Raw genomic sequence first — 14,634 nt, forward strand, 5'->3', positions numbered from 1 at the left:
GTTAATATTCTCTTTTATCCTTGGAAAGTAGAATATAACTACACAATATTTTCAGATCCTTGAAACAGATGTACTTGATCGTACTGATTCTAAAATGAATTTATGCACTTAGGTGATTCTGGAGAAGAAGTTGTGTTTGGAACTTCTGATGGTAAAGTGGGTCTGGTCCAGATTACTGGTTCCAATCCTGTACATAAGTGGGAAATTGGAAATGAAAAAAAGAGAGGAGGTATGTGTCTTGATCTCTTCATCTTTAGTTTTCCAGCATAGCTTAGGTGTTATTACAAGTATAATATTCAAGAGATCTTATTCATAGGTTCTTTTAATGTATATTATAATTATTCCAGTATATGATATTAATATGAATAAGTTATCTTTCATTCTTCTTCTAAATTTTAATCAGTATGTCTTGCTTTGGGTTTTCTGTTCRTATTATTTCCAATCTTTCAGTATAATTTTGTTATTACAGTCTAATTTTTAAAGTGGCAATGTTAAAACAATATAAATTCATATATAATCCCTTGAGATTTTTATGATTTTAGTGACTATTTTTAAATGTGAGTGTACCTGCTGAATTTTTCAGATGCTCAGCAATCTTAAAGTTTTTTCAAAGGAAAGGTTAGCATTTTCCCTGCAAGACTTTTTTTTAAGTCATTCTTGTGGTTTCTCTCTGAAGATAGAACAAGGATTTCCTTAAAGCTCTATAGTATGGTTTAACTAGAATACTTTCTTCACTTTAATTTTGATATACTATTGCTTCTGCAGCATGTATCAGTCTTTAGTCATTTCCTCTTAAAATGAGTATTCCTCTTACAATTTAAGTATGGCCATACTCTTCCTTTGAAATACTTGAAAAGCTTAAATTCCATCTGACTTTTCTTATTAAGTCTTATGCTAAAGCACACTTTTCTTTTTTTCCTCCTTCCAGACTATAGCTCTGTTTGCCCTGTGCAAACACTGTTGATTGTGATAGACCTTGGTTCCACATTCAGTGGTAGTGGRCTTGTGCACTAACATGTCATTTAGCAGTATAGACCTAATCCCAATCTGGCACAAGTCACAATCTTGTTTCTGTTAAATTAGYCAGAATTTGCAGTAGTCCTTTTACTACAGCTTTATGTACGCCCTTGGAAAGGAACAATACTACAGCAGAAGTGGACAGGCAAGTAGTTCATCTGGATAAAAGCTTGATGTGGCAGTGTTAAATCCCTCAGGAGTGACCTTTTTRTTATCAGATGGGATGTCTGTGAAGTTATTTTCACCTATAATGTTGTTGAATGGAGGGGGCTGTGGTATTGTTGACTTGGTATTGGCTGCCATAAAATCACTTGGTGTCCTGTTGGCTTTTGGCCACAGATCAGAGATTTCAGCCCCCTCTAGTGGACTCAGCCGGAAATAGCATTAATAAAACCTTAAAAGCYGTCCAAGAATTTCTTTCTATGTAGTTTAATGTGGCCTGTGTATTAATGTGTCATAACGAAGATGAAGTAAGTGATTTTCTTGTGTTTTTCATTAGGTATCCTATGTATTGATAGTTTTGACATTTTGGGAGATGGAGTTAAAGAATTACTCATTGGACGAGATGATGGTGTACTAGAAGTCTATAACTTTGAGAGTGCAGACGATCCTGTGCTTCGATATGATCATGTAAGTCTATATTCATCATATTYTTCTTTTCTGGCAAAATGAACTAGAAAAATATCTGTATTTCAAAATTTCAAGGTTTTACAAGATTGAAAGCTACAGCTAAAACATCATTCATCTTTTAAAACTTGATGTGCTCTGTACTGTTGACAGTATGAACTGTCAACAACTTCAAAGACTTATGCTAATATGTAAGAAGCAGAAAATGACMTGATCCTGATTTGAGCAAAAGTCAAAATAGTGTAGCAGGTTCTGTCTCTGGCAGTTACTGGAGCCTCTCCTGGGTGAAACCAGAATGGTGCTTCTTTCTCAGGAAGAAACTAAACCCAAATTGTATACAATCAGTCTTTTGCTTATGAAATAATAAATGTTAGCTGTCAGGATTTTCTGGGCTTGGTTACCTTGGTTATGAAGTGCTAAAATAGTGAATTTAGTTTGTAGTGATTATTTCAGCCTTCAGACTGCTAATTACTGCTGGAAAAACACTGTTACATCAGTGTTTTACTTTAAGCCACCCTCTTACTGCCTTTSCTATAGAGAGTAGAATCAGAATATAAACCACTCTGATTTAGCTATGATAGTCATCAGCTAGCTTATTTGCCTTTTGTGTCTAGATATTCCACATCTATGTAGATATTTTACAATACAGGTAAAAGAAGGTGGAAAAAACCCTTAAATATGCAAAAACAAACCTAAAATGGGTGCAGTGATATTTCCCTCTACTTGAATGTATTTATTTGAAGGCTTTATCAGAGAGCATTTCATCAATCCAAGGTGGCTGCGTAGGAAAAGATGGATATGATGAAATTTTAGCATCCACGTATTCAGGTAAGCTGTATATCATTCATTCAATAGAAGTTGGGTATGGTGATGGGTAAAGATGAAAAGGACTGTGACTTTCCAAAGGCAGAKTGCAGTATGGCATACAGTAGATTGGATTTGTGGATTTCTTTAAATTCGTGCTCTGTTATTTGGCTTTTTTGGTAGTTCAAGTAGATAGCTGAGGAATGTGAAAGATTGTGGACATTTATTTGTCGACTTTTGTGGCGCATTTTATAATGATGCGATTTTGCTGTTTGTCCTCATTTGGTGAGGTAATTCTAGAAGTCTAATCACCTAATTCTTCATAGCATACCTGAACTGTCACAGTATAACCAAGTAGTATGCATCTTTTAGTAGGTAAATGCCATTAAGAAAGCAAAAAAGATCTTTTTTCTTTACTTCAACCAGCAGCATTCTGTCTCTATGCATGCTATGCAATATGTAGTTTGCTATAAATAATTGCASAGCTCTCTCTAGTGTTTTCAGATAYAGTGCTGCAAATTATCCCAGGTATTAGAAAAACTTCTGTCAGAAGCAGTAGGGACAAAAATTAAACCCTCAGATAAAAATTGYAAAACAGGATCTTCCAAAACAGGATTCTCTCTGTCCAAAATACTGAACAAAAATCGTTCCATACAGATATAAAAGCTGAGTGTAGTTTTTTATTTCTAGCTTATATGGAATATAGATATTTTTATATTGGTTTAGGGTGGTTGACAGGACTGACTACAGAACCTGTCCATAGAGAAGGTGGATCTGGTGAAGAGCTAAAACTAAGTCAAGAGATGCAAAGCAAGATTTCATCCTTAAGGTAATTTTTACTGAAAAGAAATGTAATAATATTTCAAATCTTAAAAGCTGAAATATCCTCTTCTCTCTGATCTCATCAGATTGTTTTTGTATCAATTGTGTTTTCAGAAAAGGAGTCAAACCTTCTCAAAGTAGAAATCAATAGTAATCTGCTGTTTCATGGTCCCTTCTGTCTTATCTTCAGATGATATTCTCTTAATAGCGTCTTTCTCACAGTGTCAGCAAGATACCATTTGTCACTTCTGTGTTGTTTATATCTTCTAACYGATGTGAGGGAAATACACTGACATTATTAAAAGTACGTTGTGTTTTTGGAGGGAAGAAAATGTCCTTTTCCACGTCTCTTAGATATTTCTTCAGGCACAGTATGGTAGAACCTACATTTTCATATAATACMGTTCTTATCTTTGTTATGTTATATATACGGAAGGGTACTTATTGTTCACATCTGGTCGAAAGGCAGTGGACAGAAGATCAGAAACAYGATTACTTTGCAAGTATAGTATTTAATTTCTAGTAGCTTTTAAARTTAAGTTTTCTGAAGACTTTGTGTGTTTTCTCTTTTCTAGGAGTGAATTGGAACACTTACAGATGAAAGTACTTCAGGAACGTGAAAAATACCAACAGTCTTCTCAGTCCAGTACTGCTGTTTCATCAGTGCCTGCCTTTAGTGTGAATGATAAGTTTACATTAAATAAGGATGATGCTAGCTATAGCCTYATCTTGGAGGTGCAGACGGCTATAGATAATGTGCTGGTACAGGTGAGAGTGTTTGTTTCCATATTGGCTTTCATGGACCTTCAAATGAAAGTTACAACATTAAGAGGCTTTATGTTTAGAAAGACAAGTTATAATCTGCTGAATACATGTCTGAATTGTTAGAGAGTTGAAATGTGTAGTCTTGGAATATTGATGCAGCTGTTCTGTATGCTTGCTCTGGAACAAGTAAATCTTTAATAAGCRTCACTGTGGTACCAGAACAGACTGAAATGTGCTATACTAGCAGGCTTATATGCAAGTTTTGTATTTACTCTTGCACATCACTTTTATTTCAACAGCAATGAATTCAGTAGATCTTAAATGTGATCCAGTTTCTCACTGGGCCAGTTAATTACCTTCTGTACTGGAAGATCAGTTTTTAGAATGGTATGGGCTGCATTTGTGCACTTTAACAATTTGCACCAGTATCTGATTTATATAGTGTTGGTGACAAATATGCCTGCCAAGTAAAGCCATCTTAATTAGTTATTCCTCTTAACATTCATTTCAGCTGATGCAGTAGCTTTGGTAGTCAGAAGAGTAGTGGTACTGAGTTAACTTCTTTTGGGATATGTCTGGGGAGAAAAATTTGACCAGGAGAAGTTTCTGTCTAAGTAAATTTGCCCTACTAAAGGGGAGGGAACTACTATATGATTTTTTTTTTGTTCACTTTATATTAAATATTTTTATGGCAAAGGACTTAATCAGAGAAAGGTTAAACCCCAATTTGCAGCTCTATAGTTTCTGCGGTTTTATTAGCTAAGCAAGGAATACTCAGTTTGTTTTATTTAGGCCTGAATTGATTGTAGAGCTTGCTTTCATTTAAAGAAATGGCTATAAGTTCTGAGATAATGCTCGGTATTGCCTTCTTTTGCTAGAGAAGGCAATAAAACTGGTTTTAAGTTCTTAAGTTTTAAGGCTTTTAGGAAGTCTTTTGCCTATTTACTGGTGCTTCCTGATGCTTCTGTTAAGTTACAAAACAGTATCAAATCAAGTGATTCATTATTATAAAGATTTTTAATCTTGTTGTGCTATCAAAATACTGTTAGTTTTCCTTTTACTACAAGTGAAAACGTACCTAGGAAAGAAGTGATCTGTGTCAAAAGCATTGTTGTAAGTAAAAAGAGCATTAATAATGATCTCATATGATCCTTTGTTTCCTAAATTAATGTTATATTCCCACTATTAGAATGGGAAAGCATTTCAGTCATGAGTGAATATACTTCAGACAAGCCTGAAAGGCAGTTACCTATCTTGTATTGGGGTTGTAAGCCAGAGGCACAACAGAGTTCAGAGTGCCATAAGAGAGTAAGAGAAAGATCATCACATTCCTCTGGAAACAAAGTTTAAGAAATAAGTTGCATGTCTATTAAGCTTTTACCACATTTATAAATGATGAAACAATCATAGCCTCACCATTACTAAAAATAATTGATCTGAGTTAGAGGATAAGTACATTAGAAACTACTCAGGTATTCAGCCTTTTTATTTTCTCTTCCTTATATGTTCTGCAGAGTGATGTCCCAATAGACTTGCTGGATGTGGATAAAAATTCTGCTGTTGTTAGTTTTAGCAGCTGTGATTCTGAGGTAAATGAAACATAGGAAATAATGATAGAGATTGTGTGATGAAAGAGCTTAATACTCTTTATTAAAAAACAGAATTTGGATTGATTTATTTGCAGTTTTAAATATATGACATTAAACTACTTATTTAGTAATTTCAGAGAACCCAGCCTAATTAGAGATACTGCAGAATTGGGTATTAGAGGGAGACCTTGATATAGGGCAAATCTAAATGTGCATGGACAGATATGAAAGTGACTGCTTTGGTACTTTTTCCCTCCTGATTAGAGGTGTCCAAGGTGTATTCAGTATTGCTCACTTTGGATTTGCCAGTTTCATACATATTCAGTTAAAAGTAATTTAGACAAAGAACATTTTGTATATATCTATTTTATCTTACTGTATCTCTAGACACAAATTTTACTGTCTGGAGAGTCACATGCTTGACTAGGTGCATTTTTTGTATATAATTATAAAATTATAAGCATAATATCCTTGTATTTCTATATAAAAACCTATGTATCTAAATACACACATTTGTAAATGTGTGTGTTTATATATGTACGTATTTCTTTTTGGGAAAAAATCCAGAAACAACTTAGGAATATTACAAAAATGTTCTGTGATGTCTCTGTCTTCGTAATGGTCTTCTGAGTAGTCTCATATGAAGAGCTGAATTGGCAACTCATAGGTTTACCTTGGAACTTTCAGAAATGAACTTTTATCCCGAGTTTCTTGTCATTCTTCGTGGTCATTAATTTAGCTAGTTTTTTCTCTTCTTGCTTTTGGTCTGTTTCCTTATGGATCTTTCTTTACATTATTAGCATAATTGTAGTTTTCAGGCATTAGGCTATATTAATACTGCAGGTGAGTGGAACAGGCTGGCAGACATTCTTTGCATTAAAATGTTTCTAGCTTTTTTTTTTTTTTTTTTTCCTTTTATGGTGTTATTAGAATATAGCAGTTTGCAGTTGATTCCTCTAGATAGAGGAATACACTTTGCTATTCTATCATCTTTAAAGTTAATTGGAACATTTGTGGGAACCAAAGTGCACTTTGTTGTATTTACCTTTTATTGAATAGCTGTGCAAAAACAGCATACTCTGTATGTTTACATTTAAAACAGACCAACAGAACTGTGAGTCCACAGACCTGTTTTGTATTATTCCACTGTTTTTTATTGTTCACAGCCAAATAGCAACTTCCTTCTTGCAACTTACCGATGCCAAGCAAACACTACAAGGCTTGAACTTAAGGTAAAATGCCGCAAAATACTTTCTGCAAGAAATCATATGGTATGTAGCTGTCTGCTTAGGGGTATGGAGATCTCCACCTGGATTAATCAGAGCAAATGATGAGTCCAGATAGTCCCACATGGTACTTTTCTGCTGCTGCTTGTTTCTTGAGAAGTTTCTAAGCTGCTGCTAGTGTTCCTTTATATTTGTTTGTAGAATTTATAAAGGCTTCTATAAAAATGTAAAGGATTGCCTAGGATCCTTCTTTTGCTGTCTCTAAAATGAAGGCAGTTGGTAAATCACTCATTGTGAAAATACGTGATTCTGGAGACATTGTGTAAAACTTCAAGTGGAAAGGTGTGGGAAGGAAAGTTCCGAGGATAAAAAGCGCTAGAAGTGTTTGAGAGAAATTATGCTGTCCAGGGAAAATAGACTGTGTTTGTATTTTAGGGAGGAGGCAAATTCTATACATACATGTTTATTAGATTAAAGGTATGCTTTGCGTTTTTTGTTGTTGTTGTTTTTATTTATTTTTTAATGATCCACCGAATGTGGGTACCACTGGAAAAACAATAAGTGAAAACATGATTAGTTAAGATAGTCCTCAAGATACACACAGACTCTAGGCTTTCTCTTGATGCAGTCACCTACCACTGCAGCTCTTAATCTAACGTGTTTATTTATGTAAAGTTCACTCAAATTGTTGTTTTCATCATTAGAAATTTAAGCTCACTTAAGATACGTAAAACGTGGGAACGTGGGAGAGTTCTGGGATGGGTTGGTTGGTTTGTTTATGGGAGGGGGGTGAGATCACAGTAATGAACCTGCTGTGCAGAATTAAGACTCTTATCCTGTATCTCTCAGGTTTCCTTAAGCAATGCTTTAGATGTGCTTATTTGCTCTGAGCAGGTCATTTAATTTCGCTGTGTCTCAGTCCTTTCATTTTAATTTAAGGATATGTAGAGAATAGGTAATATAACACACAAAAAGAGGATCAAATGCATTCACAATACAGGAAAAGAGAATTTATTTACCTTCCAACTAAAAATACTGCTGTTTAATAGTTTATTATCAAAACAAAATGTCATCAAAACATTATACTATTATTCTATCATTGGGATCCTGATCAGATGGATTTGATCTATATAAGTTCTTGATGTACTGAGTGAGATGGCAATAGAAACTCCAGCGATTTACTTACCCAATGCCTGCCATATCCAGTTTATTCTCTTTTGTATTTCCTCTCTGCACATACAGACTGTACAAAGACTTTAGATCTTTGAGATTTTTATTTCCAAAGAGAATTTTTTTCTAACTTTTATTAAAAACACATTAAAGTGGATGCATTTCTGCAAAACACTCCTGTAAAATATGTGACATGACTAAGGCTGTAAAACAGAGTTGTCCAGACATGAAGACAGTGTCTCGAAATATTTATATATTTATGCATATTGTATGTATTTGCTTGTTGGGTATTCTGAATATTGAGCTGTGAAATCTGATCTCTTTCTTTTCCAAAAATAACTCATAAAGAAGTTTGATTGTTATGAAGAGCTCGACACTAAAGAAAGAATATTGTGAAATTTTGCTGGCTTTTCAAAATTGTTATTCTTTATTTTGTGTTGCTAACTGCAACAGAATATAATTTATAAAAAGCAGTAATGGGGATACTGAGGAATTGGGAGTAAATTACAGACTTAGTATTTTAATTAATCAGAAGGTAATTTAGTGAATTTTGTTTTCTTAATATTACATTCATCCATTATTTCATCTGTTTTTAAAATATTCTTATCTGCCCTATTTATAGGGACATTATCAGGTAAATACTGTATAGTACTCTGTACTGTACTGAAGTCATGCTGAAAATCTATGGATTATCTTTAATAAATTTCAATGACCCACCAATTCTCCAAATTCCGGTAAATTAATCTTTTCTCTCGTGTTCTTGTTTGTGGGTTCTGCTTCTATTTTTGCAGGTTCGATCAATTGAAGGACAATATGGGACACTTCAAGCGTATGTAACCCCAAGAATTCAACTGAAAACCTGCCAGGTTCATCAATATCAGATTAAGCCACTTTCACTTCATCAGAGAACTCATTCTATTGACCATGACCGGTAATTACAAAGAAAAGCCAATGCTGTTTACTTCTGAAACACTGATACAATCCAGTTGAAACAATGTTTACTGTATAACTCTAAATAATAACACTCAACTTAAAAAGTTGATTCTGTGGTTCCACTTAATGGGTTTTCTGACCCCCTAAAAGGACAGATTTAACAGATTCCTGCTTTCCTTGCCATTTTTTATCACTGTATTTTCAGGTTATTGTCTTCATTTCATTGATCTGATGTTATAGGGCAGCCCCATGTGTGGAGCTGAGGGTGTGGCAGAAAGGAAACTCCTGTGTGACACTGTGTTTTTTTTTTTTTTTTTTCAGTTTCAGCCTCAGTTTCCCCCTGTTCTCTTTATTGTGATTTTTTCCCATTGCTAACTTAGCTGCAGAGTGACTTTTTTCCCCATATCTCTCTTTGTTTTACCAAACTTTAGTTGATTTCCCCACCCTTAGTTAGTATCCTATGTTACAATCTGTTGATTCCTTAAAACTAAAGAATTGAATGAAAGATACCAAATGTATTTACTTGAAATGCAAATGTGTTCCTTGTTTTTGATAAAAATGCTGTATGTCTGTGGTTTACAGAATGGAAGGCCTTTGAGGCTTTTAGTCTTTTTTTTTTCTTTTGTCAGTTATTTACCTTTGTCATAAGTTTCAAGCTTAACAACTTGAAATGGGGTGTGTCAGAAACTTCCAACCAGTTCTTGCCCAATTTTGACATAACTGCTAGTAAATAAAATATGCATGTACTCATAGCTTTTTGAGATACAGAAAACTATAATCTGCCGTACACAACTACTTTGCAAGATACCAGAATTAGCTGAGATTTGTTTTGCAGGATGTTGATCAAAACATAGTGACCACATGGAATTAAACTACTTTTTTTTTTCCCCCTATGGATAACCGGTGAACTGAAAGTGCTGCTCTTAGTAACTAATGACGAGTTTTGGCTTTCATAATCTCATAGACCCATGAATACGCTGATGCTCAAAGGCCAGTTCAGTTTTGCTGAAATTCATTCCTGGGTTGTGTTTTGCTTGCCTGAAGTCCCTGAAAAGACTCCAGCTGGAGAGAGTATCACCTTTTATTTTCAGAACACCTTTCTGGGTACACAGCTTGAAAGTACTTACAGGTAAAATAGTTACTGAAGCAGAGTGTGACTATGCTGAGGTTGTTACCTTTTTTTTCATTCTTGACCAGTCTATGTTTGCCTCCCCATCCTTCTCACCTCCCATCCCCAGTAAAAACTCCCAGTAAAGATAATGGGAATTTTTGCTTAAAAAGGGCTGTCAAATATTACCATGATTGAGTCCTGTACTGTAATGATACAGTCTCTAACAAATAGAAAGTTGTTGGTGTTCTTGTGGGGGAGGGCATGTTTTTTCTTCCTTTGGGTATTGAAGCTTTCCTTCCTGTTTGCATTCCAGCTGTTAGAATGATAAACTTAAGGAGAATGTTGGTGTATAGAATACCATCCAAAATCTTGCTTGTGTAAGCTTAATGCCATGCAGCAAGTAAGATAAAACTGCTTTATGTGTATATCTTTGAAGATGCTGCTTTGTATTAACTACTGGAACAAATTCTGTTCTCTGACAAGGTTACACTGTGAGTAGGAAAGGAGGGAATAACATGGGTGTATACAACCACCCAGTATATGAAGAATTATTATGACCTATATAGAGGTTGTTTTCTCTGATTTGGGTGTTAATTTATAGGTCTTGTATTCTAAAATGGAGAAATAGCAAAAACATGCATTAGTTTTGGTTGGTCTGTTTAAAATTTTTTTTTTCTTTATAGAAAAGGTGAGGCGTTTTTCAAGTCTGACAACATTTCTACCATATCCATCTTAAAAGATGTGCTTTCCAAAGAAGCTACTAAAAGGAAGATTAATCTTAATATATCATATGGTAAAACTTCTTTGCTGTTTTATTGTCTTTGACTTAATTTTATATTCTTTTAAATGAAACACATTACTTATTTGCTTGTTATTTTTGGTGTTTTTTTTTAATGCCCTACTAGATATAAATGAAGAATCTGTGAGGTATACATTAAAGCTCATCTACCCCAAATTAGAGTATCAGCAGCTGTTGGCCAAGAAGGTTCACTTAATAGATGCTTTGAAAGTAAGTATTCTCCTCTGAAGGATTTTTATATGGATTAAGTTGGCCAATATCGAGCTGTACGGCTCAAGTCAGATATGTGTCATAACATTACCTATTCTTTTCCTGTTCCCAAGACATGAATAATAGTTATCTACATGTATAATAGTTATCTAAGAAACAGATTTAAAAGTAAAACTTCTTCCCATTTGTGTTATATAACTAGTGAATAACACAGAGAATTACTGTTTTTTTTTTTTTTTTTTTTTTTTTTTTTTTTTTTGAGAATGTTTAAATTGGACAGTAGACATGGGCAACTGAATGCTTCTTGCACTTGATTCCATCAAAGGAGTAGTTGTCAGAACTCTTTTTTTTAGTGGAAAAACTTTACTACTAGGGAGCACACAGTATGTTGTATATTTTTATTTTATTATCAGTAAAAGTATTTTACTTAAGCTTGATTAGCCAAACTTGAGAGATACAAAATAATAGAGAATTTATTCTTACTGCATTTTATGTTTGTGCATAAATGATAATGTTGCAGCTCTTGGAAAAAGCTTACCTTAGGCTTTTTTTAGTTAGCAAACCTTTAACTTTTTTGTGTCACTGGTATCTAAATAACTTGCTGTTTAAGAGGCAGTAAAATACTCTGGCAACTGATGAAAGCTGTTATCTCTGAAAACTCAAACTGCATAATTACCTTCAGTCTAGAAAAGAACAATCTTTCTGTACAGGATGAAATGATCTATATTAATTTAGTCTGGTAATCTGGGACATTTTTAGAAGAGGTCTTTAAAACCTCTCGCTGTTATGAGTTCAGTGATACTTTTGGAATTTTCTTTTACCTTTGGACTTTCAATGTATGCTACATTTTCTAGGAATTTACTTATTCTGTAAAAGAATACACTTATTCTGAAAATATACTTACTTTGTAAAATTTACTTGTGCTATAAAAGCACGGTGAAGACTTTGGGCCTTCATTAGGCTTGGTTCTATAGAGGCTGAGCTGTGGAGTGATCCTCTTCTGGCTCAAAACTGTAATATATAGGATTTGGGGAATCTAGTGTATGAAATGACAAGTAACATCTGGCATTTCATTAGAAGACCTAGAAAATAAGGCATTTCTAAACTAGCAAGAATTATTCTGAAAGGCATTGTTTAGTCCTTGAAGTATTTCCTCTTGTCAAAACCAAGCTGAATTCTTGTTACTTTTATGTTCTTTTAGTACTTACCAGTCTTTAATTTTCACAATTTAAAATATCTTTGAGGAATTACAAGTTAATGAAGGAAATGCGGACTTCCTGCTACCTAAGTACCGTAGCATTTTAGAAGAGGCAGATCAACTGCTTGAGGAATACAAGAAACAACCTGCACATCTCGAGAGACTTTATGGTTTGTTGATCAACCCAGCTTTTTTTCTAAATGCAAATTAGTGGTCAGAGAACACACTGGGCATGACTGAAATAGTTATGAAGTCAGTATCTGTAGCACTGAAATGATTTGGTAAGGAGGCAGTCTTGAGTAACTTCAGGAGACCAATAGATGTCTAAGTGTGTATGTCCATCTGCTCTTCCAGCATGGCTGGATGGTTAAATGGCATTTTTGATCATGAAATTCCAGCGTTAAAGGTAAGGTGGTAGAACTTAGCACATACCAAAATTGGTTTTGCTGCTACAAATTTTGAATAACTCTCCAAAGATGCTCAGGAATTATTCACCTGAGAACTTCTAAAATTGTCTTGTCGTCATAACCATTGTGCTGTGAAAGCAAATACAGGATTATTTGCAAGTAAATTCTGTGCTTTTTATTTCATAGGCAGATTTTATATTCAGATAATCCCTGCCTTTATGCACATGATTAAGAATATATTCTAATTCAGGATGGCATTTAAGAAGTTGAATGAGTGATTAAGTTCAGCCAAAGGAAAAACACTTTTACAAATTAACAGAAAAACAGAAAAATAGGCATGGAATGGGAAGGAAGAATCTTTGCTATAATTAAGTGAAGGAAATTCTGTTACCTTTTCTGGTGCTTGTGATATACCTTTTAGCTCAAGTAATCTGCCAGGTGCTAGGTTTAATAATGAGTTGTCCTTCCCTATCCTTTGACAGTTCCTTTCTCCTGAGCACTTCAGGTATGAGTAATTCTAAGGCAGAATTACAGCCTCTGGAGTAAAGCTGGAATCTGGGATAACAGGAGGGTGCTTCAGGTTTATTTAAAAGTAAATCATTGCTTAAAAATAAGTTTTAAAGCAGTCTATCTCTAAAAAGAAATTTGACTAGAATAGAATCACAGAATCAGTAAGGTTGGAAGGGACCTCTGGAGATCATCTAGTCCAACCCCCCTGCTCAGCAGGGTCACCTGAAGCATGTTAGACAGTCTACAAATAGTAGTAAGTTAAAAGTAGAGATACCTTATAGTGAAAACGAGGCAAATAAAAATCTTGGAACTTTATTTTTGCAGGTATGATCACAGATCTCTTCATAGATAAATTTAAATTTAAAGGCACCAATGTGAAAACAAAAGTTCCTCTTCTTCTGGAAATTCTGGATGGCTGCGATCAAGATGGACTAATTGCTTTTTTTGAGGCTGCAGCCTGAATTGGAGGCAACAAGGAAAAGACAGAGCAATTTATTTATTTTTTCTTTTTAACTGAGGCAGTCAACTATCAAGTCCAGTATGTTATTTTGAGGAAAAAATGTTTTTATTATTCCTTTTACTCTTTCATTTTATTCTTGTTACAATATTGAATGCTGGTCAATTTTAGTTCATATCAACTGTCGTGCATGTTATGCACACATAGTTTATATATACACAAATGTTCTTCACAGCTAAGGAAAACTAGAGAACCAGATACTGAATATCCTTTTTGCAGAAGTATATTTTCAGTACTGTTAGAGACTATAAATGGAGAATATTCCTATTTGTAAGGATGTATGAAGAAATTTATTTTCATGGACTTAACACATTTAGAAGAAAATCAGGTGTTTACTGATAGCTATGTTATTTGTTAGCTGTGCTGAGCAAGTGGTACAATGCTGTCAGCTGATTTTATGGAACTGTCACGCACATGAAGGTGGGGAGAAATACCTCTAAATTTTGATTTAAACGATTACTTCAAAAGCTGCACATAAGGTCTTTTTTCAAACGCATTGCGTTGGCTTTCCTCCATGCTTCTCATCTGTCTGAATTCTTCATTCTGTAACGCAGTCCAGACGACCGTTCAGTACTCTTTACCGCAAAGTCTGCATACTCCTTAGCATCTTATTTTTTTATTGGAACTTAAAATACATTAAACAGTCTCTGGATATATATTAGTGTGTTTTTATTTCTTGAGCAATTAAAGAAGTGATTACCTTGAACGTATAAAAGTAGTTCTCTGCTGTCCCTCGTAATCGCTGCTGGTAAAGCGGCCTCGGCCGGGGCTCTGGTCCTCGCCTCGCACAGCCTGGACACGGCCAGGAGCAGTCCGGCTCCTCCGCCCCGCGGCCGGCGGGAGCCCCGGCCCCAACCGCCCTCCTCGGCGGCCGCCGCCCCTGTGCGGGCCGCGGGCAGAGGCAGCGCCGCGGCCCCCGCCGGCAGCCG

General features: G+C 35.0%; 1 protein-coding gene across 1 annotated transcript in view; it reads left to right on the forward strand.

The window, feature by feature from the left end:
* Positions 1-14,363, forward strand: part of BBS7 (Bardet-Biedl syndrome 7) — a 19,232-nt gene extending 4,869 nt beyond the window's left edge. The window contains exons 6-18 of the mRNA XM_085323945.1: positions 113-229; positions 1,517-1,647; positions 2,388-2,472; positions 3,175-3,277; positions 3,846-4,038; positions 5,550-5,624; positions 6,791-6,856; positions 8,812-8,951; positions 9,918-10,082; positions 10,748-10,857; positions 10,970-11,073; positions 12,318-12,441; positions 13,513-14,363. Coding sequence (XP_085180071.1) covers positions 113-229; positions 1,517-1,647; positions 2,388-2,472; positions 3,175-3,277; positions 3,846-4,038; positions 5,550-5,624; positions 6,791-6,856; positions 8,812-8,951; positions 9,918-10,082; positions 10,748-10,857; positions 10,970-11,073; positions 12,318-12,441; positions 13,513-13,649 — 1,550 coding nt within the window. The 3' untranslated portion in view covers positions 13,650-14,363. The remainder of the gene's footprint in view (positions 1-112; positions 230-1,516; positions 1,648-2,387; positions 2,473-3,174; positions 3,278-3,845; positions 4,039-5,549; positions 5,625-6,790; positions 6,857-8,811; positions 8,952-9,917; positions 10,083-10,747; positions 10,858-10,969; positions 11,074-12,317; positions 12,442-13,512) is intronic.
* Positions 14,364-14,634: the final 271 nt, after the last annotated feature.

Source organism: Rhea americana, unplaced genomic scaffold (assembly GCF_003343005.1).
Source record: "Rhea americana isolate MKP2758 unplaced genomic scaffold, rheAme1 scaffold_89, whole genome shotgun sequence".
Classification (NCBI taxonomy): domain Eukaryota; kingdom Metazoa; phylum Chordata; class Aves; order Rheiformes; family Rheidae; genus Rhea; species Rhea americana.